The sequence below is a fragment of the Carassius gibelio genome, chromosome B3 (genome assembly GCF_023724105.1).
Source record: "Carassius gibelio isolate Cgi1373 ecotype wild population from Czech Republic chromosome B3, carGib1.2-hapl.c, whole genome shotgun sequence".
Taxonomy (NCBI): domain Eukaryota; kingdom Metazoa; phylum Chordata; class Actinopteri; order Cypriniformes; family Cyprinidae; genus Carassius; species Carassius gibelio.
Window position 1 is genome coordinate 28,365,238 of NC_068398.1, and position 11,415 is coordinate 28,376,652.

The 11,415-nt window shown below is 38.6% G+C and overlaps 2 protein-coding genes across 3 annotated transcripts in view; one reads left to right on the forward strand and one right to left on the reverse strand.

Annotated features, from left to right (window-relative positions):
* The window catches only part of hmox1a (heme oxygenase 1a), a 76,456-nt gene extending 65,459 nt beyond the window's left edge, over positions 1 to 10,997 (reverse strand). Inside the window, exons 1-7 of one of the 2 annotated variants that reach the window (XM_052549876.1) lie at positions 10,865 to 10,997; positions 10,737 to 10,770; positions 10,410 to 10,521; positions 9,428 to 9,643; positions 9,063 to 9,335; positions 8,596 to 8,644; positions 8,389 to 8,508 (exon numbers count right to left, since the gene is read on the reverse strand). In XM_052549876.1, coding sequence (XP_052405836.1) covers positions 8,393 to 8,508; positions 8,596 to 8,644; positions 9,063 to 9,335; positions 9,428 to 9,643; positions 10,410 to 10,521; positions 10,737 to 10,768 — 798 coding nt within the window. In that variant the 5' untranslated portion in view covers positions 10,769 to 10,770; positions 10,865 to 10,997 and the 3' untranslated portion in view covers positions 8,389 to 8,392. Of the gene's footprint in view, positions 1 to 8,115; positions 8,509 to 8,595; positions 8,645 to 9,062; positions 9,336 to 9,427; positions 9,644 to 10,409; positions 10,522 to 10,736; positions 10,771 to 10,864 lie in introns of those variants that run through there. The other variant, XM_052549875.1, reaches the window with a different exon arrangement.
* Positions 1,213 to 8,076, forward strand: LOC127951828 (DNA replication licensing factor mcm5-like). The gene is made up of 16 exons (XM_052549869.1): positions 1,213 to 1,557; positions 2,126 to 2,252; positions 2,515 to 2,643; positions 2,806 to 2,978; positions 3,151 to 3,306; positions 4,514 to 4,683; positions 4,770 to 4,941; positions 5,032 to 5,143; positions 5,792 to 5,935; positions 6,037 to 6,102; positions 6,218 to 6,394; positions 6,486 to 6,598; positions 6,672 to 6,800; positions 6,917 to 7,059; positions 7,457 to 7,584; positions 7,688 to 8,076. Exons 1-16 carry the CDS (start codon positions 1,388 to 1,390, stop codon positions 7,787 to 7,789), a joined length of 2,211 nt encoding a protein of 736 aa, XP_052405829.1. The 5' UTR covers positions 1,213 to 1,387; the 3' UTR covers positions 7,790 to 8,076.
* Positions 10,998 to 11,415: the final 418 nt, after the last annotated feature.

Here is an 11,415-nt window from a genome sequence, read left to right on the forward strand (position 1 = left end):
ATCCATAGTGACTACATTGTGAAGAAGTGTAGTAAATTACTAAATCTAATGAGATGTATAGTAGGCCAAGAATGGGGGGCAAATAAACAATCAATGATCACCTTATACTTCAAATTCATAATTATTGACTTTCATTTTTATATAAATAAGATTTTGTTGACGTGTTTGTCTCCTTCCAACAAAAGCTGAAATTCCGCGCCAAACAGAACATCTAGTTCCGGTCCCTGCTCTTCCACAACCTGTTTTAGATTATGTATGTATTATATATGGATCTGCATCAATCAGTATGCTTATAAAGTTAGATCTTATTCAAGCATGATCTTTGAGATGTATTACAGGTGCAATTAAGACAACTCTAATCTCAGAAATGGAAGTTGAAACAGGACACTCCTCATTAGATATAAGATGTAAAAAATTATCTGTTGCTTACTGAATAAGTTTACAAGGGCATAATTCAGATCGTCCTACAAAATCAATATTCGAGGAGAGTTGTGAGACTATGAACTTAGCAGGAACAGGGTTTGCGTTTTAAGTAAAGGATTGGGTTTAAGAATATACAATTCATAATATGTACCTAGACTGAAATCCCTTTACACTCCAGCACAGTCAGAAGGTGGCGCTATGCGACCCGCCAATAAACCCACAGAGGACAAATATTCAAGTCGAGCAATAAAGAAAAAACTAATGTAACAACCTAAAATGAAAGAAGGTAATTGTAAAACCCATAAATACTGTAATTAAGATGTAACATTTAAAACCTGACAATTACAAGTAAAACTCTTGTCCTGACAACACAGTTCAAGTGTTAATCTAAAATCTACTTTTATTTCATATGACTTTAGTATTCTTGGTTTTGAGTTCACTTGTTTATGAAACTTGCTTTAACAATTATGTAATAACATTTGAGTTTTAGTGTAAGACTAAATTTCACAATCTTGTGTGTCTTAAAACCTTACAGTAACTTTGCTTTCAAATTCATAATTATTGACTTTCATTTTTATATAAATAAGATTTTGTTGACGTGTTTGGCTCCTTCCAACAAAAGCTGAAATTCCGCGCCAAACAGAACATCTAGTTCCGGTCCCTGCTCTTTGCTTTGTGTGTTTCCCGCCAGTACGCTACTTTGGTGCCAAGTTTTTCGTGACGTACATCTTCAGAACGCCCTGTGGACCAATAAGCGGGTCGGAAAATTGAATGCGGGCGGAGTCTGAGTTCAGCGCGAGGCAGGGCTAGACGTTTTGCCGCGAAATCCAGCGCGCGTGTTGCGAGGAGACACACTGCTGTTTCTGATCCAGCGTTATTACAGTATTGAAGCTTATCATTGACAGAACGTATTTAATTAATATTTTATTGAACGTTTATTACAAGGAGTCGGAATATTAGCAGAATGTCGGGGTTTGATGATCCAGGAGTTTATTACAGTGACAGTTTTGGAGGAGGTGAAGGCATTGGGGATGAGGGGGTCGTGAAACGCAGCCAGATCAAAAAGAAGTTCCGTGAGTTTTTGAGACAATTCAGAGTCGGCACCGATCGCACCGGATTCACCTACAAATACAGGTAACGTTAACGTTAACGTTATTGCATTATCAAAGGTTCTTCTTGCGTCCCGGTGGGTTTTCTTCTTCAAAGTGACAAAATACGTTTTGCATAACTAGTACACTATAATTTGTATTTGTTTATCAGTGACTATTGTCTATGTTATTATTATTTTAATATCCGAACAAAACGTCGTTAAATTTGCTGCAGATTCTCTTTTAACTTATGTCCGGTTCGCGAACGCATTGTTCATTCGAGTGATTCGTTTGAATCGATTCACAACATGTTAGGTTGTCTTCACAACACCTTTATCTCACGTAATTGCCTGCGTGCATCACAACCCTGCAAATACTGTATAAAAATACAAAAAATGAATTCTGAGAGCAAACAAATTATGTCACTAGCGAAGCGGAAAAATCGTTTTTGAATCGTTTGAATGAAAATATTTGTTCGAAAGAATTGATTCATTTTGAACGAACTCCATTTTGCCTAATATATTGAACATTGTAACTTATTAAACAGTTTGACATCTTTCATTTGGTATTTTTTAATACTTAAAAAAATACTTAATTGTGTGTTTGGTTTCCAGAGATGAACTCAAGAGGCACTATACTTTGGGAGAGTACTGGATCGAGGTGGAGATGGAGGATCTGGCCAGTTTTGATGAAGATCTGTCAGACTGTCTGTACAAAATGCCTTCTGAGAACCTGCCTTTGGTAAAGACAGACTTACAAAAATATCTTTCTTTCCATACAAATATTGGAACTCTTACTGAGGTTGTGTTGGATTTGTTGACAGCATACAATTATTATTTATGGTTTATTTTATTGTGTTTAATGTTTATTTTAAACTGCTGACATCTTCTAATTTATTATCAAGTGTTTCTAACTTTCCAGCATGCTGTATTATATTTATGAAATGCGTGAGTGCTGCTTGAACATCAGCTTTTTGTTATATTTTACGTTGATTGATTGACAGTTGGAGGAGGCAGCGCAGGAAGTGGCTGATGAGGTCACACGTCCACGGCCACTAGGAGAAGAGATTGTGCAGGACATTCAGGTCATGCTGAAGAGTGATGCCCACCCAGCCTCCATCCGTAACCTGAAAGTGAGGAAACAGACTAGTAACAGGAGCATTATAAATGAAAACCGATGCATCATTTTTACTCTACTTCTAACTTGAAGTGTTTTGTGCCTTAGTGTGGCTCGTTCATACTTCTACATTACATTCATACGTGTTTTTTCTGCCCGTCTGTTTTATCTTCTGCAGTCGGAGCAGGTGTCTCGTCTCGTGAAGATCCCCGGTATTATCATATCCTCTACGGGTGTGAGGGCCAAAGCCACCAAAGTGTGTCTGCAGTGCCGCGGATGCAGAGCGGTCATCAGCAGCATCCCTCTGCCGCCGGGACTGCAGGGTTACGCTCTGCCCCGAAAGTGCAACACGTTAGTGTTTTGAAGAATACCTGCTTCATTCTGTTTAGAAATACTGTAGCACTAATTCAGTATGCGCTAGTATGACAACAAACTTAGATACAATAACATCTGTCTTGATACAGAGTTATAAGCATGTTTTTATAACAATAATTTATTTCTTTATTTTTTTTTTGTCCTGCAGTGAGCAGGCGGGCCGTGTCAAGTGCCCCGTGGATCCGTATTTCATTATTCCGGACAAATGTGTGTGTGTGGACTTCCAGACTCTACGTCTGCAGGAAGCTCCTGATGCTGTTCCTCACGGAGAGATGCCACGACACATGCAGCTCTACTGCGACAGGTGCAAGTTGTCACATGATGTTGATTTAAATTATTTTTTATATATTATGGCTTGAGTGTATGCATTCACTGCATTATGAATAGAATTCAGCAGTTACAATATAAACTGAAAATATTTCTGAGCAAAGCTGGAGCAGAACCATTTCACATCTCCAAACGTATCTGAACTAATCATTTGATTTAATGATCCAATGACGCATGCTGAATTTGAAACTGCATGCTGTTTTTACTATTATTACTGTGAATTTTATGACAGAAATAGTAATAATAGCATGTTAGTAAGTGGTTCCGAATTTAGCAAGTTACTACTTTATTTTCTGAATGAATCAGCTGTTTTGAATGAATGGTTTGACTAAAGGGATGGTTCACCCAAAGATGAAATTTCATCATTTTATTTCTTCTGTGGACTGCAAAGCGAGTGATTTTGAAGAATGTTAGTCACCAGGCAGTTTCAGTTCAGTATGGTCAGACAGTCCAGTGGAAATCAATGGGAACCAAAACTGTTGTGTTCTACAGAAAGAAAGAAATGCATACAGGTTTGGTGCGACGTGAGGGTCGACGATGACCCATGTTTCATTTTAGGTGATGACCCATGTTTCATTTTAATATTCTTTGAAGAACTTGGTGAACTTTAAGATGCATATTTTACCTTTGTGGACCTCAACGAATCATTCATTAAGACGGGGATATTTCCTGCCACCTAGTGGACGTTTTAGTTTTATATTTAAAGTGTCATTTCATTTGGCTACATTTTGGATTCAAATTTTTTTTTTTTTTTTTTTTTTATAATTTTAGTTATTAATTCAAGTGTAATGTGGTAAGAGCATTTATGGCAGCTGTGGACTGCATGAAATAGTAAATTACCTAAATGCCACTTCAGCTGTTTCGCCACCTCTGCATTGCAAAGATGACTTTTTCATTTGGTTGGTAATAGCCTGTAATGTTTTGCCATTTTAATTGAATGCAATTATTAAATTAGATTTTGAAACCGTGTACATTGAACACTGTAATCCAGAAATGAAAGGCACAGAACAAAAACCTGCAGAAATGTTTTTTTTTTTTTTTTTTTTTTTTGTAGCAGTAGTTTTTGTATATTGAATTGAAATGTTCGATTCTAAATTAAGAATCTATTTAAATCAAGTCATGACCCCAATACTCAAATTAATGAGATTTCAAGCCCCTAACTTTTTCCACTTTTCCATTCCCAGGTACCTGTGCGACCGTGTAGTACCAGGAAACAGAGTGAGTGTGATGGGCATCTACTCCATCAAGAAGGTGGCGCAGACCAAGGCCAAAGGTCGTGATAAGAGCGCAGGAGTGGGCATCCGGTCAGTGTACCTGCGTGTTGTCGGCATTGAAGTGGATACTGAAGGAGCAGGTGAGCCTTTTGGCAAAACTTCTTTTTCTCGGTTGAAAACCGCATCTCTCTTCAGCCATTCTCATGTCCTCCTCACCGTCTTTCAGGCCGTGGAGCCCCTGGTTCAGTGTCTCCTCAGGAGGAAGAGGAGTTGAGGGCTCTGGCTTCCTCTCCCTCCGTCTATGATTCGCTCGCTCGCTCTCTGGCCCCGTCCATCTACGGAAGCGATGACCTGAAGAAAGCCATAGCTTGCCTTCTGTTTGGGGGCTCCAGAAAAAGGTAAACATAAAAAAACATAGAAACTGCCTCCTCTTCCCAGCTTGTGTGTTTTTGCCATCTTTCTAATCGGCGTGGAACTGTTTTTGTAAGGTTGCCAGATGGTTTGACACGCAGGGGTGATATAAACTTGTTGATGTTGGGAGATCCAGGTACAGCCAAGTCACAGTTGCTGAAGTTTGTGGAGAGATGTTCTCCGATTGGGGTAAGACAAAGATACACCGTCACATTGTTGCCTTTCAATGCCATTCAAATTAATTTCTTCATACATACAACACAAAAAGAGATGTTATGTTGAATGTTACAATGTATGTATGTATTAATTTTTTTCACATCTCACACACACACACACACATAAATATACATATATATATATATATATATATATATATATATATGTATGTATATATAGAGAGAGAATATTATATAATAAAATATTTATGTAATATAATTTGACATTTAAAAAATGATATGCATTATTTAAAAAATAATATATGCTATATTAAACATAAACGTATGTCTAATATATATTTATAGGAAAGGAGCATATGTATGCTGGTTTACATTTAATGTGGTGTGTTATATTCAATAATATTTTATCATTTTTATGTATGTCATTATTACCTGTGATAAATTGTATTATGAATTTTTAATACGGGGGATGCAATATATTTGATCTCATAATTTTATGTAATTATATTATATAGTATTAAATTGTGTATGTAATTGTTAGTTTGATATTCAGTTTGTTTAACAGATGTAATTATTTTATCGTGTAATGATAAAGTGTGTATATGAGTGTGCGCTCTTTCCTATGATGGAGAGTCTGTATTAAAGTGATTGTGTCTGTTAGGTCTACACGTCTGGTAAGGGCAGCAGTGCAGCTGGTTTGACCGCCTCAGTGCTGCGAGACCCTCACACTCGTGGTTTCGTGATGGAGGGTGGAGCCATGGTGCTGGCTGATGGAGGAGTGGTCTGCATTGATGAGTTTGACAAGGTTGGATTTCTTCGCAGTCTGGATTTCCAGACTCCTCTTGCAGTCTTAAGAAATGCTTTGGGCTTTATGCTAAACTAACTTGCTTTTATCTTTTGTGCTAGATGAGAGAAGACGACAGGGTCGCCATCCATGAGGCCATGGAGCAGCAGACCATTTCTATTGCAAAGGTACCAGGCTTTTCCACGTCATGGCATTAACCAATAGAAATCCACTATTTCTTCAGCTTCTGTTCTCTTGAGACTGGTTCATTTCTTTGATTAACACACGTGTGTTCACCTCAAGGCTGGCATCACCACCACTCTGAACTCTCGCTGCTCTGTGTTGGCCGCTGCCAACTCCGTGTTCGGCCGCTGGGATGATACCAAAGGAGAGGACAACATTGACTTCATGCCCACTATTCTGTCTCGATTTGACATGATCTTCATCATTAAAGACCATCACGACCAGCAGCGAGACATGGTGGCTGAACCGAACAACCTCTGCTTACTGTTTCCATTGTAAAGTCTGATTTTAATTGAACTAATGCACATGTCTGTGTGTTTTTCTTTAGACTTTGGCCCGGCACGTGATGAACGTTCACCTGAGCGCTCAGACGCAGATGGAGGGTGTCGAGGGAGAGATAACTCTGGCCACGCTGAAGAAATACGTCGCCTACTGCAGAGCGTAAGTCTGAATCATAGTCTATAAACACTGTGGGAATTTGGACATCAAAATAATAATGCATTAACCCACACAGGAAATGTGGACCTCGTCTGTCTGCGGCGGCCGCAGAGAAACTGAAGAACAGATACGTGGTGATGAGGAGCGGAGCGAAGGAGCACGAGAGAGAGACCGACAAACGTGTGTCCATCCCCATCACTGTCAGGTGCGCACTCTATGACATCTGCCTTCACTTATTTTGTTCCTCGATGTATATTTATACATCCGCCTGTAGTTATTCACTTGTTGACGTTAACTAGTCGGTGGTCTGTCGTCCTGCAGGCAGCTTGAGGCCGTGGTGCGCATTGCAGAGTCTCTGGCGAAGATGAAGCTGCAGCCCATCGCTGGAGAGGAAGAGGTGGACGAGGCTCTGAGACTCTTCCAGGTGTCCACGCTGGACGCAGCTATGTCCGGCAGTCTCTCCGGTGAGTGCGGTGGGCTTTCAGGCCAGGAATAAACTGCAATATTGTGCCACTTATAAAATTTCAATCAGTTTAATTGATTGCCAGATAAATTTATTAAATAAAAATATATGTTTATTTTGTAATTTTTTTATATATATATATATATATATATATATATATATATATATATATATATATATATATATATATATATATAATCTCAACTCATTCTCCCAAGTTGACAAATCCTCAGTTGTGTTAGCCAGCAAAATGACTACAAGCCACATTTAAGCCCCTGAAATTTGTAGCAGCGATGTTCAGTAAATCATAGAAGACCAGCCCTTCCCTGTCTAGCCTGTGTAGATAACTCTGTGTAACTCAGTGTAGAGTCTGATGTAGCAGTGCTGTGTGTTTGTAGGTGTTGAAGGGTTTACTACTCCGGCGGATCAGGAGCTGATCTCTCGCATAGAAAAGCAGCTGAAGAGACGCTTCGCCATCGGCTCCCAGGTGTCCGAACACAGCATCATACAGGACTTCACCAAACAGGTCAGTTAAAGCTCCAGGAGCTGGTCACAAACTCCTCAATACATTGTGTATATGTGTGATTACATCATCAGTAAAACGCTCTTCTCCTCTTCTCTAAAAACAGAAATATCCAGAACACGCCATTCACAAAGTCCTTCATCTGATGATGAGGAGGGGTGAAGTGCAGCACCGCATGCAGAGGAAGGTTCTCTACAGAGTCAAGTAGACACATGTTGTGTGATTGTGTTTCTGTCAGCAGAACCTGACATCTGATGGGCAGACGAAAAATCATATACAGTTCAGATTTATTGTACATAGTTGTTTGGACGCTTTATTGCTGGAGAAATGATTCTCATATTGCTCTGTCAAGGCTAGGTATGAATCGAGTGTGTTTCCACGGTATGACGGTATGCTTTACTGGTTTTTCAGTGGAAAATCTCAATTGATTGTCAGGTCTGTGTCAAAGTAAAGATATGTTTTGTATGGAAACATAATAAAGCATTTACGAAATTATTTGTGTGTCTCTTATCAAAAAAACTAAGAAAATCAGTGTTGAATGTTATAATAGCTTTATTGCATTTCACAGAAATACATGGAAAGCAGTTACAAAGGTAAATGAGCATTTTAACATGTGAAAGTGTTAACATGATACTTGTTTTCAAAATCTGTATGAGAATTCACATTTTTATTTTTAATTACTTGATGCACCTGAATTATTACTGTGTGTATGTTATATAGTATCCATGATCAGTGTTTGTTAAAGATCAGCCTGTGGATTTGACCTCGTCACAGTATTAAGATGTAAAAAAATGGTAGAATTTGTGATGAATTAAAAAGCATAAACTCCCATTCCAACAGTTGCCAAAGTGAGTCCCACACCCAGAGCGAACTGTAGCACTGGAGAGCTGGAGAAGCGTTTTGACTTGGCCTCATTCCCTTTGTCACCTAAACAAAAACAAGCAAAATAGTATCATTATCTTGTATATTTACTGTTTCAAAGATGATTCATGATTTGTGTGTCTTCAAACTCACTTGAAGCTTCCCCCGTGATGCTCAGCATCTTCTGAAGATCATCAAAAACCTGTTCGAAATGACAGATAACAACAACAACGTCAACCTTTAAAGTCTCCACTCTTCTTTTTCTGCATATCTCAAAAATAAGGGTTTGGTAAGATTTAAAAAAATTAAAGTTTTTGACAAGCCAAGTTTATCAAGGCTGTATTAATTTGATCAAAAATACAGTAATACTGTGCATAAAATCACTTTTCTATTTGAAAATATTTTAAAATTTGATGTATTCCTGTTTCTTAATTTTTTTGGGACACAGCTTTTGTTTTTCAGAATTATTTGATGAATAGAAAGTTCAAAAGAACAGTATTTCTTTGAAATCTATATCTTTTGTAATGTAACCGTACTGTGACTTCTGATCAAGCTAATGCATCCTTGCTACATAAGGATTAATTTCTTCTTCTATGTAAGAGTAAGATGTCTTTGCTGACCTCGATGTTGAGCTCAAAAGCCGTGGTGGCCTCGTCCAGCAGGTCCTGTCTCTGCTGCTCTGTTAACTCAATGCTGTTCATTCTGCTCCTGTACATCTGCTTGAATCTGTTGGGGCTCGTCACTCCAGGAAACCAGAAGAACTGAGCTCCCTTGTTGCCACTCAGTCCCAAAGACTTCTGGGTGATTTTGCCCAGCACTTGTCCTCCTGACAAATCACCAAGATAGCGCGTATATGCATGTGCCACCAGAAGACCCGGGCTGTTGTTGCCAATCTAAAGGGGAACCGAGAGCACGGAGTTAGGATCAGAATCACTGGAACATAAATGCAGTTTCATTTCCTGAAAGAGATGGTTCCCAGACTCGCCTCTCTCAGTCTCTGGGTGTATCTGTGAGTGGCGGCAGGCACAGTTACTCTCGTCCTCCAGTGGGGTCCGAAGAAGTGCTCCAGGTCCCGCTCCAGAGACTCCAGTCTGGCCAGCTCCTGAGGGAAGTAGATGGGCTGGACCGCGGGATGAGAGGCGTTCCTGTCCAGCTCATCCTCGAGCGCTCGGTAGATCTCATACAGAGAACACAGCAGGAGCTGGAAACACATACATTTACATAGTTAGCTTTTACTACTCAAAACATTACTGTGGCTGTACTTCAGACATCTTCAGGGATATTTCACCCCCCACCAAAAAAAAAAAAAAGAGAGAAAAATTATAATTTACTCAGCCTAAAGTTGTGCCAAATCTGTATGGAAGTCAGTGGCTACCAGAAACGCTTTGGTAACCATTATTCAAAATATCTTCTTGTGGGAACAAAAAAGTACCAAGTTTGGGCTTGGTAAAATATATATATATTTTCAATGTGTTTGACGAGTTCACCAAAGCTATACAGTAAAAACAGCAATATTACATTCTTACAATTAAAAAAAAAAACTTTTCTATTTTTATATATTTTAAAATGTAATTTATCCCTCTGATCAAAGCTGAATTTCCAGCATCATTCATAACTCACTAAAATGTTTTTATAATAGAGGCTAATTATAAATATAATGTTTACTATTTTTATCCAGTAAATTGATTAATAATCAATCATAATAATCAGTTATTAGCCCTTAGATTACTACAGTTGTCCGTTTGATTTAAGCCATAGCTCTGAATACTGTAATTGTTACTATATTACCATGGTATATTTAGGACCCTAAGCTACTTAAAGTACTCCCATCTTCTGGTGCTTTTTCTTAGTTCATATTTGAATGTTCTAAAACGTTTCTTAAAAACATGAATTTAAGTGCCATTATTGTTTTCTGTGTAGTTCATCTAACAGTTGCAGTACATTATACTGATTGCTTGTAGGTTTACCTTGTACTGTGTTTGTGTGATCTGTCCTTTCTGGTAGTTGAGCATCAGCTGTGTGTTCTCAGCTCTGACATGGCTGTCTTTGGTGGCTGCTTTTATTTGCTCAGACAGATCACTGTGGAGAAAACAAGCCACAATCCCGCATTAGTACTTAACTGAACAGATAAGAATCACCGTCTTGACTTGTCTTCGTTGAGCCTATATCTAGCACTGCAACATCCACGTTACATCTGCTATTGCTACACATCTGCTTCGTATTTGTGGTATTATTTACTTCAGGCTTTACTTCAGTATTTATAATTATTAAGAAGAACATAAAAATCATTTTACCTGCCAGCGGCTGTGCTTTTCATGGATTCCATTCCTTAAAAAAAAAAAAAAAATTATATATTTGTTATATAATTTAACAGATGTCAGTATGTGCCCTGTAACGCATATGAATGCAGTTTAGGTCTTACTTGTGCTGTTGTGTTTCTTGCAGTAGATCTGTGGTCCTGTATTGTCTTCACGCTGCTCGCTGTGGATATGATTTCCATGAGCGCCTCACTTCATTATTTATACGTTCCCCTTCCTCTGTGTGAGTCACTGGATGTGGCGAGAAGGGAAGTGAAAATGTTGAGGCAATGCCACATGCTTACACTAACCGTGACTGGGTGTTTTTTTTTTTCGCCTGAGAAATCTCAGCAGTTTCTCATGACTAAGCAATGCTAAAACAATCCAGAATGTGACCAGCATGACAGGCTGTTTGAATCCGTTTGTTTAAAGGGTTGTAAAAGTATAAAATGTGTTGAAAAGTGTATAATGTATTACGTCTTACAAAGTTAAAATGTATCTGTGTTGTGGGTGTCTGAGTGTGAACTATGATTTCATGACTGTGCTGTTTTCTGTTATTGGTGCTTCTAAACATGACACAGCAGACAGTGAAGCATTACTACCGTAAAACCTCAAAACCATGACAGTGCACACAGTCACTTACTGACTGCGAAAACTACCAAGTCATTTTTTTCCC

Coding starts and splice junctions, on each gene's coding strand:
- LOC127951828 (XM_052549869.1), top strand. CDS start 1,388: ATGTCGGGGTTTGATGATCCAGGAGTTTATTACAGTGACAGTTTTGGA. Junction 1,558..2,125: donor GGATTCACCTACAAATACAG/GTAACGTTAACG, acceptor TTTGGTTTCCAG/AGATGAACTCAAGAGGCACT. Junction 7,585..7,687: donor TACAGGACTTCACCAAACAG/GTCAGTTAAAGC, acceptor CTCTAAAAACAG/AAATATCCAGAACACGCCAT.